The following is a 17452-nucleotide window of genomic DNA, read 5'->3' on the forward strand; positions in this document are numbered from 1 at the left end:
AGAGTGTTTAGAGGGAAAAGCAGCCGGGCAGGCACCACGCTTCAGACTCACAGCTCTGAGCTCTGCCCGAAGGGTGAGACAAGAGCCAACTGAGTATAGGAGAAGCAGGTTGTCTGGATTTAGTGCACAGGACCTCTGTCGGGTCCATGAGGGGCCAAGAAGAGGGAACAAAGACGAGAGTGCCAGTGAAAAGAAACTTAGCACCCAGAAAAGAAAGTATGAATGTTTATCTCAGAGGAGATATCACTTATCTGCCTCCCAGTGACCACCTTATCAGAGAAGGCAATGGCATCCCACTCACTCCAGTATTCCCGCCTGGAAAATCCCATGGACGGAGGAGCCTGGAAGGCTGCAGTCCATGGGGTCGCTAAGGGTCGGACACGATGGAGCGACTTCACTTTCACTTTTCACTTTCATGCATTGGAGAAGGAAATGGCAACCCACTCCAGTGTTCTTGCCTGGAGAACCCAGGGATGGGGGAGCCTGGTGGGCTGGCATCTATGGGGTCACACAGAGTCGGACACGACTGAAGTGACTTAACAGCAGCAGCAGCAGCAGCAGACCACCTTATAAAAATAAAATTAGAAAGCACGGAGCTGAGCATTTATCCCATTTCTGTCTCGGGCGGGCGCTCTGTATCTAGCTGTGCAAGTGCAGCATCCTAGTCTTGGGCAGTTTTGTTAGAGGGCACAGATCTCGGGGACCTAGACATTGGGCTTCCCAGGTGGCACAGCGGTAAAGAATCGACCTGCCCATACAGGAGACCAGGGTTCAATCCCTGGGTCAGGAAGACCCCCTGGAGTAGGAAATGGCAACCTGCTCCAATACTCTTGCCTGGAAAATTCCATGGACAGAGGAGCCTGGTGGGCTACAGTCCATGAGGTCACAAAGAGTCGGAACAAATGTGTGACTGAGCACACTTAGCACACACACACCAAGACACCAGGGCTGCCTGAGGCATCAGGCCAGCTGTGGGCTACCTGGGAGCCACTCACCTTTCATGTAAGCCAAGCCAAAGTAGGTGAGCTCCCCAAGGCTGGCAAAGGATGCAATGGCACTGAAGACAGCTCCCACTGTTGATGTGATGTCACATTTCACCTCCAGGCACTGCCCGCTCAGCAGCACCACACAGAGGTCCCTGAGAGCCAAGTAGGACTTCGCTCTTTTGGTCTGAAAACAAGAACAGTATAAACCGTAACAATAACTGAAAGACGTGGAGTCTTTACCATGGGCTAGTGACTGTGCTCGGAGAAGGCGATGGCACCCACTCTAGTACTCTTGCCTGGAAAATCCCAGAGACAGGGGAGCCTGGTAGGCTGCCGTCCATGGGGTCGCACAGAGTCGGACACGACTGAGCGACTTCACTTTCACTTTTCACTTACGTGCATTGGAGAAGGCCATGATACCCACTCCAGTGCTCTTGCCTGGAGAGTCCCAGGGACGGGGGAGCCTGGTGGGCTACAGTCCATGGGGTCACGAAGAGTCGGACACGACTGAGCGACTTAGCAGCAGCAGCAGCAGCTACCGTGCTAACCACTTTATGCGTATTTTTTCATTTAACTGACAACCTAAGAGACAAGTATGTTTATGATTCCTGTTCAGCAGATTAGAAGCGAGGTTCAGAGACTGTAAGGGACCAGCCCAGAGTTGCACAGTTAGCAAAAGGCAGAACTGGACTCAAATCCCTGCTCTTTGCCAGGCTCTGCAGGGGCCAGGAAGGCTGGGGGGCCTCATGTAGAGGATGTCTCTCCCCTGCAAAAATCCCTGGGGCTCCACTTCCCAAGAGGACTTCCCAGGGCCACAATGGTGAGCCATACCCCCTCAGAGTAATGAACCATGCAGTACTGACCCCAGGTCAACGCAGAGCACAACAGAGAGACCTGGGCGGGCACCTGTCCAAGGAGGAGGGAGGGCTAGAGCTTAGCGGATTGCTGTGAACCGAGCAGTTGATCTGCAGAGGTGCATCCAAAGATGTGGAGCAGCGTCTGCCTTCTGGCCCTCGCCCTGCTCAGATTAATTCCAGATGCATCCGCCTCTGTAGCCCCACCCCGACCACTGTCACCTCCGCCGAGCCCATCGGTCGCACCGCATCTCTGCGCACACTGCCCACTGCCCCTGGTGCCCTCCCCTCCATCCTCTCATGCCAGTTCCTACCAGGTTTCCAGGTCGGGCTCAGGACCTCTTGTCTGCAAGCTGGAGGGTTGAGCCACCCACTCCCTTCTCTGCTCCCCTGGTTCCTAGTGTTCAGGGGCCCTGCTCCCTAAGGATGAGGGCTAAGCATCCCCTGTGCCCCAAGCCTAGCCTGAGGCCTGGCCCAGACCGCCTCAGAATGTCTTCACTAAAAGACAGTCATGGATGGACACTGCGGATGGCTTTAGTTCCACTGAGACCAAGCCTGCCACCACACCATGACCCTCCCACACCCGCGGCAGCTGCACTCCCAGCACGGGACTGGGGACCCTGGGAGGCGGTGTTCCCCCGACCCCAGCAGGGACGGCCACGGGGCACACTCTAAGCCACTCTGGCTCCTGCTCATCCGCACCTGTGTGTCCTGGTTGTTGTGTAACATACATGCCCATGCTTGAGTTTAATGCTTTGCAGTTGTCCTCTTGAAACTTGTAACGATTGTATGTTTGAATGTGCATTTTCTAAATGACGTCCCATTATGCACAAAGAGCTTGGATCCACGGCGGCCCTGCCTGCCCACCTCTGGTAGCGGGCTCTGGTAGCGGGCTCTGGTAACGGGCTTTGGCTGCAGCTTCTCTGTTCCCTGGTGCCCTGCCCCTTCCAGTTTCCTCCTCCCCCTCCCTACCCTGCGACCTCTGCCAACCTTCACTCAGGGCAGCTACCCGCTTATATATTCCAACGTCTCCCCTCCTCCCCGGAGTGCTGGTTCAGGAAGGGTCCCAGTCAAACATCTCAGAGCAAGGCAGGCAGTGGCTGTACCCACAATGGACTAACACCACCAAAGCTCTTTCCTTGAGCCTCGGGCGGGACAGCCTGTCACTCACCCCCAGCCCAGGTCTGCCTGGGTTGAGCCAGCAGACCAAGGGGAGGGAGATTGACTTTTCCTCTTCAGAAAATAAATGCATAAGGCTGGAACACAGACTCCGTGTGAAAAGGAATATCTGTTTTTTTTTTCATATCAAGAGATCTGGGGTGTGGAGCATTGCCTGGCACCTACTAGATGCTTCAACAATATTTCCTGACTAAGTAGGATGATGAAGACAGAGCTCGTCTGGAAGGACAAGCAGGACTTGGTGAGAAGTCACGGAGGTTTCTTCCAAAAGGGGAAGACGGTGCTAAAGGATGGATGTCAAGTAGCAATGTGACTCGGCAAGGGCTGGTAGGCTCCTGGAGGACAGGGTAAGCCCTCGGAACTTGACCAGCCTCGGGTACTGCTCAGCTGGCCACGCACCACCCTTCAGCCCGGCCCAGTCTAACCCAGAGGTTACCACAATTGATCCAGGCAAATACAAGGTCACCGGGGCCTCTCCAGCCATCAGGACAAACTCCGGCCTGGAGAACTGAGGAAACAGGCAGAGTTACTCTCAGTAAAGAAGTTCCATAGGGCTGGACTCCCAGCTTCAGAACTAAGCTTCTCCCATGGTTTCACCTCCTCCTACCCACTATCAGCCTTCCCTTCCCCAAAACCAGCAGGAAGCAAGTTCCAATCAGATGGGGTCAACTGCGCTGAGGCCCTAGCTAGGCTAGGCATCTCGGAGCAGATGTCTTAAACAGGTAGGTGTGGCTTTGGTGATGTTCTGGCTCTTCATTTAAATGTCCACTTCATTTTAAGTGTCGTAATTCATGCATCACCATATAATCTCTTATATATCTCAAAATTATACAACACGTTGTGTGTATAAATATACGCACCAAGAGTTTTTGAAAACAAAAATACTTTGGGATTTAGATTCAAAGTAAACATTTCACCTTGTTCTGGATGTTGGGTCGGTAGTGTGCCTGAGTATTTATTCTCAGTATCAGAGTACTTCATGTTCATAGCACACCTGTGACCCAGGAAATGCCTTGATGCCATTATTATTTATACCCAGCCATCATCCTGTGGGGTGCACATTCTCAGCCCCTTTGCAAGAAGCGGAGGTTCCAAAAGGTTAAGAAATTCACCCAAACTAACACCAGTGAATCACAGGATTGGGTGGGCCTTTTTCTTTAAGATTTTTTTTTAATGTGGATCATTTTTAAAGTCTTTATTGAATTTGTTACAATGTTGTTTCAGTTTTATGTTTTACTTTTTTGGCGACAAGGCATGTGGGATCTTAGCTCCCCAACCAGGGATCAAACCCACATCATTGGAAGGTAAAGTCTTAACCACTGGACCTCCAGGGAAGTCCCTAGGTGGGCCTTCTAATGTGTCCCCCAAGGGTACCCATCAGGACTCCTGTCTCAAGAGGCCAAAAGTGCAGCCCTGGGGTAATGCATGTCCTGAGAGAGTTGCTAGTATTATAGAAGCATTCAACCCCCATCCCTCCAAGCTCATGAGGACCTGAGAGTGGTCTTGGAGGGCAGCAGGGGCTGGAGCAGAATATGGCGCTCATTGCCACACAGGAGAGGATGTCCTGAGGCTATGCTGGGCTCCGCTCATCCCTAATTAGTTGAGCACATCAGGAAAATCTCTTCACAACAGAAAGACAAGCAGACAAAGCCTGCTGGGGGCTTCAGGGTCTGACATTCCCAAAGGGCTCCTGATGCTCAAACAGAAGGCCAGGCAGAGGCGGCCTCATCCGTGAACAGCCTGCTCTGGAGGGCTTGTCACAGATCCAGGGGTGCCTATCCCCATGGCCACTGTGGCCTTGTGTGGTTAGTTTTTCAGCTAATGTCAGTATCACACGTGGACGAAGGGGTGCTTTTTATCTAAACACTGAGAGCGGCTCTGACTGCTGGTGCCAGGGCTGTTTTGGGCAGAAGGTACAACCTGGGACCATGCCCGATCTCACCCTCCAGCCCGGGAGCTGGCCCCTCAGCAGAGACCAGACTGCCTGCCAGGAGTCTCGGGTCCCCAGAGCCACGAGCAGGGGCCCCCCGACATGGTCTCTCCTGTCAGCCTGGACTTCCTAGCAGGGCAAGCCGGCCTGCCACTCTTGAGCTCCAGCTCCCCACACCATCCAAACTCCCCTGCTCCTGTGCCAACCAGCCTGGAGAATCTCTCTCCCGAGCTATCCCACCCACTCCTTTGCTTCCACATGTCACCTGTTCAGAAGGCCCTTCCAAGCATGTTCAGCCCCGTCAGCTCTCTGACCACCTCCTTTGTTCTGTCCCCACCGCACATCAACAGCTGTGAACTTCCTGAACGGTGGGACCTGGTACCTTCAACCTGCTATCCTACAGAGTTTGTAGCAAGGCCACTCCATAACACCTATCGCCCTGGATTGCCAGGTTGGAGGTTATTTCAGTCCAGCTCTGTAAGTCTCAGCCCGGGGAGGCTGGCCCTCAGCAGGATCCTGCCCATTTTCATTTGCTGTGTCAGCCGCACACGGCTCCTCTCTCACACCGCCTGTGGCAGTGCCCTTCGATCCTCTTTGCTCACCTTTCCCTTTCTTTGCAAAAAACCCCTTTGGGAAGGAGTTGCCGGCTGTGAGTTTTCCGGGAGAGCAGAAGCGGAGCTGAGCCGTCGGCCTTCCTGAAGGTCTGGGGGAACTTGAACTGGAAGGGCGCTGGCCAGCAGTCAGAGAAGAAGCAATAGTTAACAGTGGAAACAGCTTCCCTCTAGGCTGAACGGAGCCTAAATTCCTAACACGGAGTCAAAAGCTAAATAAATCATTGTTTTTAACACTGTGTTTTGTGGTTGTTTGTCGTGCAGCTCACGTAATGTAGATAGTCTCTATGTAACAGCACGCTGTTTCCAAACTGAGCCTAACTTGGTTCCTAGAGGACAGAGAACACCCTGACGGGACAACTGCCATCAGGTCCCTCGTCACCCCGAATCCAAATCTGCTTAAACGTGGCTTCCTCACCTGCCACTGGAACAGGGTCGGGTTGTCCTTGAAAAGCAAGAGACTTCTCATTAATAATCAAAAAGCCCCGGTGGCTCAGACGGTAAAGCATTTGCCTACAATGCGGGAGACCCGGGTTCAATCCCTGGGTCGGGAAGATACTCTAGAGAAGGAAATGGCAACCCACTCCAGTACTCTTGCCTGGAAAATTGCATGGACGGAGGGTCGCAAAGAGTTGGACACGACTGAGCGACTTCACTTTCCCTTTTCTCATTAATGATCAAAAAGAGAAGAAGCAGGGTTCAGCCGCTCCCATGCCAATACCCAACCCCAAGCTCACAGCTCTGTGCCTACCTGTTCACAGCGAGGCTACAGCGACCGCGTGCTGAGGTGTTCAGTCCGGGCTCCAGGGAGCTCTGGGTCTCTGTGCTTCTCTCTGAAACTAACCAGACATCATAGTGAAAGGCGCCGGCAGAAGCAAATAGCACAGTTTTCTTGCATTAAGCAACTTAGGGTACGGATATCAGCGTCACGACTTCATAGCCGTGCGATGTTGACAAAGTTGCTTGAACTTTCTGTTTCCTCATGCAAAAACGCAAACAGAAACAGCAGTCACAGCGGGTGGGGGGAGTTTGGGAGAGATAAAGGCTAACAAGAAAGAGCACTTTGTTTTAGGGACGACAGACAGCAGCATCATTTTCTTTTTCGAATCCCACATTCAGTTGAAAAGTAGAGAACAGGAGAAGATTGGAAGATTATTCTAAACGCCATTCTTCCAACACACTTAGAGCAACAATAAAAACAATCTTTACAAATTGCTTCTCCTTTCATTCCGCCTAGAAATCAATTAAAGGAAAAAATTTTCTTTCATGATGTTTGCTTAAATTTGTTTTTATCAACTCGGACAGGTAAAACTCAATATAAAAAGAGTCTACGTTGGCTATAAATAACTCAGCTAAATTATATCTCCAAGTGAAGCTTTCCTCAGGACACCGGAGGAGTCCTAAGCTCAGTCCCTTCTCTTCAGGGGCAACCTGGAAGAATGGGGCTTGCCTGGGCTTTCTCTGAGCCCACAGCATGGACGTCAGGCCATGAAACAACAAAAGGAGCAGGAAACGATACAGTGGATATCATCGGCCTACCCAGAGAAGGCTCAGGGTGCTGCACCCACCTCTGCAGCGATGCGCACACCCCAGAGCCCACGCCGCCTGGCTCTCACAGCTCGCTTGATGCAGCCTGTTCCTGAGCAGGTGGCTTCTGTCTCGCTGCCCAGAGGAGCTCTCCTCCACGGCCCTCCTCTCCACCTGACGGCCAAGTGCATCACACATCCACATCCCAAGGTCAAGAGGGAACACTTACATAAAGACATACAGCCTGGCTGTCAGTTTGAGTCAATGTGGAAGAGTCTGTCCTTCACACTGGGAGTCCAGCAAGGAGTACAGTAGCCACCAGGGCGGGCTCACCCACACGCTCGCCCACCAACCACACACTCGCCCCCACCCCCCAAAACCTGCCCACTCACGCACACCTGTGCCTTGGCTCACACGCCCCCACCACAGGCCAGGGTCTCCCTGATGATCGCCCTGTGCTTCCAGGACTCAGAGCTACATCGTCTCCACCTCTAAGCCTCTCCACCTCTGGCCTCTCCATAACCGCTGATACGAACGTCTTCTCATCAGCTCCCTCAGCACTTTGCTCACATCTGCCTCTATCACACCACATTCCAACAAACTCACTTGCTTGTCTGCCGCCTGCGACCTCACTGTGTGCTTCACACACCCCTGTAACTCACCTAGCTCGGTGCCCCGTTAGAGCTGAGTAAGTGATCAAAATCACTTCACAGTGTTCTGGTGACGATGCTGAGCGTCATCACAGTGTCCGTCAGGGCACAATGGCACACTGATGGAAGGCAGGCTCTAGTGTTTTTCAAATAAAAGAGCCCCTCCTTCGCCACTGAATCCTGCGGCTCAGTGGACAGGAGTAACGTGTTTACACCCCAAGAGAGAAGTTCAAAACAGGAGGACAGGTTGGGAGAGGCAGTTTTTGACTCTCTGTGGGCAGCTTCCCCAGCTACTCCCTGCTCTCCACCCACATGGCTCCTTGTTAGTCTTGGTCTCAATTCTCCAACACGCCCGCTACTAAAAGGGCAGCGCTGCACAGCTGGCACCTCACTTGCCCCACCTGAGTCCCAGCTCTGACCTGGCCTCAAGGGGAACCAAAGCTGGTCCGATTCCTGCTCTGGAGCTACCCGTGACACCAGGCTGAGGCCGTCTCCACCTGAGACCACCACCTTACTCAGCTTGACCCACCCACACATCCTTCCATCACTCCCTGTCCTAGGAGCACCTCCCCAATAACTGACTTGCACAAAAATGCCCTGACTTTGCTTCAGGGTCACCCAGCCTAAGCCAAATGCTTAGTATGTGCCAGACCCCTCGTTAGGTGCTGGAGAACACACAAAGGGTGCAACCACACAGCGTGGCAAGCAGCGCAGGAAGACAACCACAGCAAGGGGACCCCCTGCAGGCATCAGATGGCAGAGGAGACGGAGGCGCCAGGGACCACGTGGCACAGGCAGGGAAGGCTTCTCATGTCAGGCCTAGATTTGAATTTTGACAAGAGAGCTAACTCATGGGTCATAAATATAATCATTTTAATGCAAAGAGGCTCTTTTAAAGATCGCAGAGGTCTTGGCCACATTAGAAATCTAGGCTCCCCCAAAGGTCTTCACCAGCGCTGCCCAACAGAACTGCAATAACAGGAAAGTTCTGGATCCTCCCTGTCCAGCATGGCCCTCACCAGCTGCAAGTGGCTAATGAGCACTGAAGTGTGGTAGGTGTGACTGAGGAATTGAATGTTGTATTTCCTTCTGATGAACTATAACTTAGCTCATTTGAATTTTAACAGCTGCACATGGCCAGGGAAAGGCCCCAAGGTTGAAAAGCACAGCTCCACACTGACCTCAGAGATGGTGCCCAGGACCAAGCCGACTAGCTGTCTGACGTGAAGATTGGCAGAAGTTGGGTGGACAGCTGCTTCTTCCCAATGAATCTGACAAGCTTCCAGGACAGACTGCAGCGGCAGCCTCCTGCCAGGCTGGTCTTCGCACATGGTCAGCAAGATGGAGTGCAGGGGTTGGCAAAGCTGCAGGGGCTGGAGAGCGGGGCAGCCCTGTGAGAGGCTGACAGAGCTGCAGCCACGGAGGGCGATGTCCGGTCAGGCATGCCCGGGGACCAGCAAGAACGGATGTTCTCATTAACTAGACAGATGCCCACTCCTTCTGCGTGGCTTGGGGGGGACACAGGCTACTTCACCGAGACCACAAAATGCAGAGCAATTATCTCTGCACCAGCTGTGTGCAGTTTGCCGCTCTCTAATCTGGAACGCCCTTTGGTGCTTGGGGAGCCCAAACACATGCTTAAAATCCCTACAAAAAACAGGTGCTTGACAAACTGGGTTTCTGCCTATGCAAGGACCCAGATCAAACCAGGATCAGCCTTTAACTCACATTCACTTGGGCAGCCTATCATTTTCTCAAATTATTTAGGTGGTGCTTACCGGGTCTTTCCCCTAGTATGTGAGCTCCAAGACCATGAGCACTGTGGCTTTTTCACTTTGGAATCACCAGTGGTAAGCATAAAGTAATAATTGTTGATTGAACTTCATGTCACATGAACTCATCAGGCAAAAAGAAAAATGGATATTTTATTAAACACTTTCCTCATGCGTTTAAGTGGCCACCATTTATATGGAAAGGGTGCCAAGTTCAGACTCACAATCAGATGTTTTTCTAACGCTCATCCACACTGCAAGTCATTTTTCAGATGAAGGCTGTTCTAGCATTTCCTGCCATGGAGCATCAGCTGTGAATTTCTATCTTCACATGGTTGCAGACTGCTGAGTCCTACACTCATACAGCACATCCGAGGGCCTCTAACATGCCTAAACTGCACAGCTGCTTGAGATACAAGGTGGGAGACAGTCCCTGTCTTCAAGAGGTTCAAACTCTAATGGAGAAGATGGTCACTAAGAGACAAGCACAGTGCAGGGAGACAAGGGCTTTGATCTTGGGAAGTACAAGACAAGGTCATAACACAGAGGAAGGCACTCGGCCCATCCTGGGGAGGGAGGAGGGAGATGGGGAAGCAACTTGAACTAAACATCAAAAAGCACACTCGGATTGATTGGGAGAAAGGCGGGAGGTGAGCCACAGATGGAGGACGCAGTGGGGGCAAAGGCTGGCACGTGTCTGGAAGGAAGGGGACCACGGGCAGAACCAGGCCCAGGGCAAAAGGACAATGCCCTTGTTCAAATGGCTCAGAACTTTAATGCAGAGCATTAAATCAAGTGGGGGGCCCTTGCAAGTGCAGGGTGCTATTATGTAGGCCACACACTCTGTGCTGAGGAGTGAAGCGCAACCCCCTGGGGAGTGGAGAGCTGTGAATGATTCCACAGAAGAGGAAGGTGGCCAGGTCTCTGGGAGCACCGGAAGCACTAGAATGTTGAACTGGAGAAGACAGGGGTGAGATGGAAAAAAGGAAGGGAGGAAGGAAGAGAGAAGCCAAACAGACTAGACAGAGTTCTCCAACGTGTATTCCCATCACACTCGTTTCCACAAAATAGTCATAGTGTCAGAGGAGTATTTACACGCACAAGCAGACACGTATGCATTCAGATGAGTATTTACACGTACAAGCAGACACGTATGCATTCAGATGAGTATTTACACGCACAAGCAGACACGTACGCATTCAGATGAGTATTTACACGTACAAGCAGACACGCACGCATTCTGCGGTCAAAATGTTTATAAAATGCTATGATAAGCTTAAAAGTTTCTGCACTTTAAGCCTTCTCAGAGTCTCTAATAAACTACTCTGATAAATCTTCAAGAAGAAGACATTGTAGGGAACATTTTCCCAGATGGATTAAGCACAGAACCCTTTTCATGGAAGCATATCACTTCAGTAAGGGCTGCTTTAAGACCTTTTCTATAAATCGGTATCTTCCGCATCTATAAAATTCTCTAGCTTCCTACTTCCCCTGGACTAGAGTGGCATATAAGCCTTATCTTGCTCGCCAATCCCAAATTGTGGCTGCCTGGAGTGCCATGTCGAGTAGGATTCTGAGGTTCTTTCTGGATTCAGCAGAAGCAGTTCTTTAAAATCAATTGGCAATCCTTCCTAGAACCCAGGAGGACAGAGTGATGGTGCATAGCTCAACAGATGTGGTCCCTGCCCTGGGGAAATAGACTAAATAAATCCAAAGACATCACCTGGCAAGACTTTGAGAATCCTGTTCACAGACCTGATTTGGTGGAACGTGAAACCCTGCTGACCAGTAGAGAGTCATTCCCAAAGAATAGACATGCATCTATCCAAGAAAAAAAGCACATGATTAGATTTGTCATTTCTGTTATTCCATGGTCCTGTAAATGAAATATAATCTATTTTCATGTGTGGCAGACATTGTTGGCTGCCTAGCCTAACAACCATCTGCAACTCCTTTAAATATTGCTGCATCTTACTCTAGAGACTAAAAGTCTCAGTGACCATGACACTCATTTTTTGTGAAAGACATGAAGTAGGGGAATTCTGAAAAAGTTTGTTCTTTACTGTCAACAGGAACATGTGCATCTGGTCCCATTCTTTCCCCCCTTGTTTCTGTCTTGAACACTGATGTGATACATGGAATCGTGGCAGCCACCATGTGACCATGAAGCAACAAGCATAAAGCCAAATAGTCAACAGCGAAGGAGGATAGAATGAAAATATACAGCTTTAGTAAATGATGACATTCACTAAAGCTGATGACCAATCTCTTGACTTCTTGTTACATAAATAACTCATCTGTGGTTCCTGCCACTATATTTTAGGCTTTTTTGTTTCTTGTAGCCAAAACTGTCTCTACATGACATACTATGACTCAGCCTGATTAAGAAGCATCATATGTTGTCAGAAAGCAGCATGGTATAACATCTCCATGGAAAAACAAAAATCACCACTGATTTGACATCCAGAAATAATCGATGCAGACATTTATTTTTAGAACCTTGGGCATGTGTGTGTGTGTGTGTGTATACACAACTAAGATCACATACATGTAAATATATATACATATAATATAAATTATAATATATATAGTTAATTACTTTTCAAGTCATTAAGCTTCTACAGTTTCATTGTAATGCTGTCTTGTTTCATCTCCTCTCTCGCTGGACATTTAGTTTGTTTCCAGTTTATCCCTAATGTCAACAATACAGATAAACATTGGTGCAGCTACATCAATCTTTACTCAAGCCTTGGGATACATTCTATTTGAGGATTTGTTGGGTCCTTTTAGGGTTTTTGCTACCTGCTGCAAGACCACTTACCTATAGTTCTTCCAGCACTTCCTTTTGAGTATTTATAATAAGCTGATTGATTAGGTAATATTACCCCCACTTTACAGATATAGAACCTGGGGCTCAGAGAAGTTGACTTGTTCTCACCTAAGAGCTAATAAATTACTGGCAAGACAGCCTGGGAATTTTTAAAAAAATCATTTAAAATTCATTAAAACATTTGTTAAATCCATTCTGCTTCAGTACTCCTTGGGGCTGAGCTGGGAGCTGGGGATGACCTGGGACCAGGCCCTTCCCAGAGGACAGGCCCAAGATGCTGCAGAGACAACATGCGCCTTACCTGAGATGCACCAAGCTGCTCATCATCGCTCTGTCCCTGTAGCAGTTCAGGGGCCTTGAAAGGAGCTGCCTCTATATGGGAAACATGGTCTTGGAAGGAAAGACTTCCGGTCGCAGAAAGCAAGACTGACCAGGGGCAGACCACATAGTTCGAGGAATCTGAAACCAAGGCAGTGATGGGGGTGTAGAGACAGGGCCACCATCTGGAGCACCATCTGTGGGAGTGTGCCCAGCAGGTGTCTTCCAAAACCCTCTCTGAGATGAACTGTAAGCAAGACCCAGGGAGTGGAAGGAATTCAACCCTGACACGTGCAGGCACAGGAGCATGTGTCACAAAATGTGGCTGCAGCAGTGGCTGGGAAACTAGTAAGCACATCCAAGTTCACAGGTGGCCCAAGAGTCTCAAGGCAAAAGGTAAAGAGCGATCAAATCGACTTGGAAATTAGCACAAGTCTTATTTCTCTGGAGTCAATTTAGAAACCAAGGCAGCTGGTCTTCTGAACATACTCTAGCTGTTCATTAAAGCCTCCAGGGCAGGGAAGACGAGTGAAGACTAGGAGCAAGATGTAGCGGTAAGTACAGGTGCACAGCCCCACTTCATACAGCACAGCCAGGGTCCTCACCCTGATTGCGTATGTGTGATCTCCCACATGGGGAAACTCCACCGCGGGCTGGCAGGAGTGTGAGCACTGAGTGTTACCACTCAAGTGTGTGTCCCAGTTATCAGTTCAGTGCCTGGAAACTGCAAATCCACGTTTCAATACCTGCTCTCTCCTTTGACTGCAAGAGTTCTCGCTTTCACTGCGAGAGTAATGTACAGCTTTCTCAGTAGAGGGCGCTGGAGAGACATTAAGGGAGGCGGGCTCTCTTGCTGTTTCTTTGGGGTTAGCGGTGTGTGCATGAAGAATGACGCTCTGCTCCTGCACACGCCCTGGACTCTGGGTCCCTAGGCCACCCCTCGGCCTGACCTTGTGAAGTGATCGCTTCGCAACCCTATCTCCAGAGACAGCAGGTTCCGGGCCTCCTGCAGGCATTAGCTCCTGGAGCTGTGGCTCATCTCTGCCTGCCCACATCCAGGGGGTCACCCTGCCCCCGTAGGCGATGCCTGTACCGTGAGTGTCCCGTGGCTGCAGACACCCATAGCCAGGTAGAGCAGAGAACTTCTCCATCATCGTGGTCTGCAAGCACAGCTCCTCCAGCAGATCTGAACCCCAACTTGGAGAGGGGGCTTCCCTTCAAAGTCTGTCCCTCACTGGGTATGCCCTCAGTCCTGGGAGACCATGTCAAGCTTTCTCATATCTGACGGTTACTCCTCTATCTTAGTTTAACAATTCTTCATATTAACCTCCCCTGTTTAGACCACTGAGTGTGTGGGTTCTATCTACTAACGGTTGCAGCATCTGGCAGGGGATGATGTGGGAATGCCAGCCATCCCGGTGATTGCCCCCTGCCTCCTGTCTCTGATTCTGCCCAGGCTGCCCAGGTATTGGGAGAGCCCCATAGAGCTCCCAGCCTCTCTCTCCCTAAACACCATGTCTGGAAAGGCTACCGTACCAAGGCAAAAAGACTTTCTTCCAACTCTGTGGCATTCCATGGGTCCAAGAGACAGGGCAGCCCTCCCAGAGCAGCTTCATGGGAGTGGGGTAGGGGTGTCCCGTGCCTGCTCAGTCTAATCAGCCTGTCACCTCGGACTGATGACACACCAGTAAGCTGTGTGGGAAGCTTCACATTCAACTCCCTGTGACTCAGCTGCCCCAGACACACTCTCTTACCATCACAGAGGTCCTCCAAGAGCCGCTCAGCTGCCAGGGACAGGAGGGACCAGATGTCCTCCTCAGATAGAGCTTCACCCCGGACCTGGAGGGCACTAGCCAGAGTCACAGAGGCCGGGCTCATACCTGCAAAGACACACATGTGGCAGAGCCCTGGCATCGTCCAGGAGCATATGTGGCCATGCCAGCCTGTGCGGAGTCCAGCCCCTCTGCAGCACAGCCCCATGTTTTGCCACGTGTCCCCAGGGCTGGGCGCAGGGCCAGGCACACAGGAGAAGCTAAAGAAATGTTCACTGGGAGGCTGGCTGGCTTTGGCGGGTTCTCAGTGAATGAGCACTTCAGTAAATAAATAAACTCCCAATTAAGGGTTAAGTCAATAAATGAATGAATGAACAAACCATGAGAATGGCTCCCGCTGAGCTGGGCATGCGCTGTCACAGAGAGCTTCCTGCTGGGGACTGTCTCTCGCCTGCTCCCCTCTCTGTCTGGGAAAGTGGGTTAACAACCTTTTTTGCCTCCAGTACGTGATTCATGTCTGCTCCTCACTGGCTGCCACATGCAGAGTTGGATTTGGCTCCAGCAGCAGCCCTGTCTCTAACGATCACTAGCACCTGCCCAAAGGGCGAGAATCACTAGAAAGAATACTAAGCCCTGTGTTTTGAAAAGGTGCAGACTCACAAGAAGGCACGGGCCTGATTTGCTGGAGGAGGAGGTAAGGAAGGAGGCTCTCCTCTTCCCTCTCTCCTTAAATATACTCCTTTAAAGCTGACATTTAAATGTCTGTCCCCCTGACAAAGCTGCCACCCACTAATCTCCAACGTGGAGAGCCCCAGGTGCCGTGGCAGTGGGAAGAGGCCAGGCAGGCTTTCCCTAATCCATTTACGTCACTGATCTCCTCCACAGCTGAGCTCGGAGGGCGGATGTGCAGAGTTGGGGGTGGGGTGGGGAGCACATTATGGCCCCGCCATCCCTCTATCCAACATGCTAATCCAAGCTCTCCACTTGCCAGCTGCTCAGCTCTCTACATATGCCTCTAAGACCAGCTTCCTGCAGCCTCAGGAAGAGAGATGGTTTCCCAGAAGAAAGTCTGGCTTGTCCATCTATCTATCCCCTGGGGCGAGAAGGGCACTGCAGCTGGACCTAGACGCTTTCTGTATGTGATGTTATTTATCACAAGGAATCTGTGAAGAGGAACTGTTGATCCCATTTACAGGCAGGAAAACAATCCAAGGGAACCCAAGAAAAAAATGATGGAATCAAAGCTGAAGTCCAGGCCCTCTCTTGTCTTTCTTTTCTTTTTTCTTCCTCCGACTTCTTTCACACTTTTCTTAGGACTCATGGACTAGGCATTCCCACTGTGCCACATTTTTCTAAATCTTTATAACCACAATGAAAGGCTGCTTAGTAAAGGAAAACCAATGAGACAAGATATTGATTCTCAAATAGGCAACGAGACCTCTGAATATCAAAATCAAATATCTCACACAAATATCAAATATGGTTTTTTCAAGTTATTTTATGACTAGAAGAAAATTGCATTAAATGTATAGAAAGGCTGCAGTAATTAATTAATATCATCTTTTCAATATGGTAATTGAATGGAGGAAGGGCAGACTTTTCAACAAATAGTACTGGATCCATCATGAAAAAAACTCACACGTTATACAAAAATTAACACTAAGTGGATTATAGATTAATGTAGAACATCAAACTGTATGTTTTTAGAAAAAATACAGATAATATTTGGATCTAGGACTAGGCAATGGGCTCTTAGACTTGATACCAAAAGCACAAGCGATAAAAGAAGAAATTGATACATTGGACCTCATCAAAATTCAAAACTTTTGCCCTCAGAACAGTGCTGTTAAGAGAATGAAAAGACAAGCTAAAGACTGGGTGGAAATATTTGAAATACGTGTGAGGTGGTGAATGTCGCCATGTCTGTTTTTCACTAGATATATCCTGTGGCAAAATTCTAATATCACCTTTTGAATAGCTGCAATTGAGCAGAAGAACAATATTTTGCCCATCACAGGTTTTTGTTCAGGGTTTTAAAATAAGGAGGCTGAAAGTGGGGAATTAGTGATTATTGCACATAATGTAGATGACACTTTCCAACCCACGTGAATAGGAGGAGCTAAATATATATGCTGTGTGTATCCACATTTGCAATTTACTACAAACCAAGCAGAGACAAATGAAAAATGCACACACTATGCAAAAGAGGGTAAGACAGGGACTTTCCTGGTCGTCTGATAGTTGAGAATCCACCTTCCAATGGAGGGGATGTGGGTTCAGTCCCTGGCCAGGGAACCATGATCCCATATGCCACAGAGCAACTAAGCTCATGCTGCAACTAGCAAAGACCCAGTGCAGCCAAAATAAAAGTAAATACATTAAAAAAAAAATTAAATGGGGATAGGATAGTGCCTAGCACAAATAGGCACTATATGCATAAGTATTAACTTTTAGGATCATTACTGGGCAGCACCAACCCAATATTCATAGGGAATTAATACACTGTATGGAAATATTATAAAAGTTATTATAGTTATAGATGTTCTTAGATCCTAACAATTCTATATTAAACAAACCAACACATTGAAATTTTCCAATGTGTTAGCTGGCTGTCCCAATAGCCAGCCAAGAGGGTTTAGGCATCGTTGAATGAGATTTCTGCTCCTATTTTAATTTTGGAGCTTCCCTGACAGCTCAATTGGTAAAGAATCCACTTGCAATGCAGGAGACCCCGGTTCAATTCCTGGGTCAGGAAGATCCACTGGAGAAGGGATAGGCTACCCATTCTGGTATTCTTGGACTTCCCTCGTGGCTCAGCTGGTAAAGAATCTACCTGCAATGTGGGAGACCTGGGTTAGCTCCCTGGGTTGGGAAGATCCCCTGGAAAAGGGAAAGGCTACCCATTCCAGTATTCTGGCCTGGAGAATTCCATGGATGGAAATGTATTTACCATCCTGTCTGAAAGTAAATTTGTTCACGTGGTAGGTTTGCCCTAAAAATTCATATGTTGTGTCTCCCGCAGA

At 49.6% G+C, this 17452-nt stretch overlaps 1 protein-coding gene across 5 annotated transcripts in view; it reads right to left on the reverse strand.

The window, feature by feature from the left end:
• The window catches only part of FRMPD2 (FERM and PDZ domain containing 2), a 101298-nt gene that overhangs the window by 54812 nt on the left and 29034 nt on the right, over positions 1-17452 (reverse strand). For 4 of the 5 annotated variants that reach the window (XM_070364615.1, XM_070364612.1, XM_070364613.1 and 1 more), the window contains exons 1-9: positions 14412-14553; positions 12641-12798; positions 11265-11330; positions 8919-9110; positions 7129-7261; positions 6312-6399; positions 5552-5678; positions 3456-3527; positions 996-1170 (exon numbers count right to left, since the gene is read on the reverse strand). In XM_070364615.1, coding sequence (XP_070220716.1) covers positions 996-1170; positions 3456-3527; positions 5552-5678; positions 6312-6399; positions 7129-7261; positions 8919-9110; positions 11265-11330; positions 12641-12798; positions 14412-14553 — 1153 coding nt within the window. Of the gene's footprint in view, positions 1-995; positions 1171-3455; positions 3528-5551; positions 5679-6311; positions 6400-7128; positions 7262-8918; positions 9111-11264; positions 11331-12640; positions 12799-14411; positions 14554-17452 lie in introns of those variants that run through there. The other variant, XM_070364614.1, reaches the window with a different exon arrangement.

The sequence above is a fragment of the Bos mutus genome, chromosome 28 (assembly GCF_027580195.1).
Source record: "Bos mutus isolate GX-2022 chromosome 28, NWIPB_WYAK_1.1, whole genome shotgun sequence".
Classification (NCBI taxonomy): Eukaryota; Metazoa; Chordata; class Mammalia; order Artiodactyla; family Bovidae; genus Bos; species Bos mutus.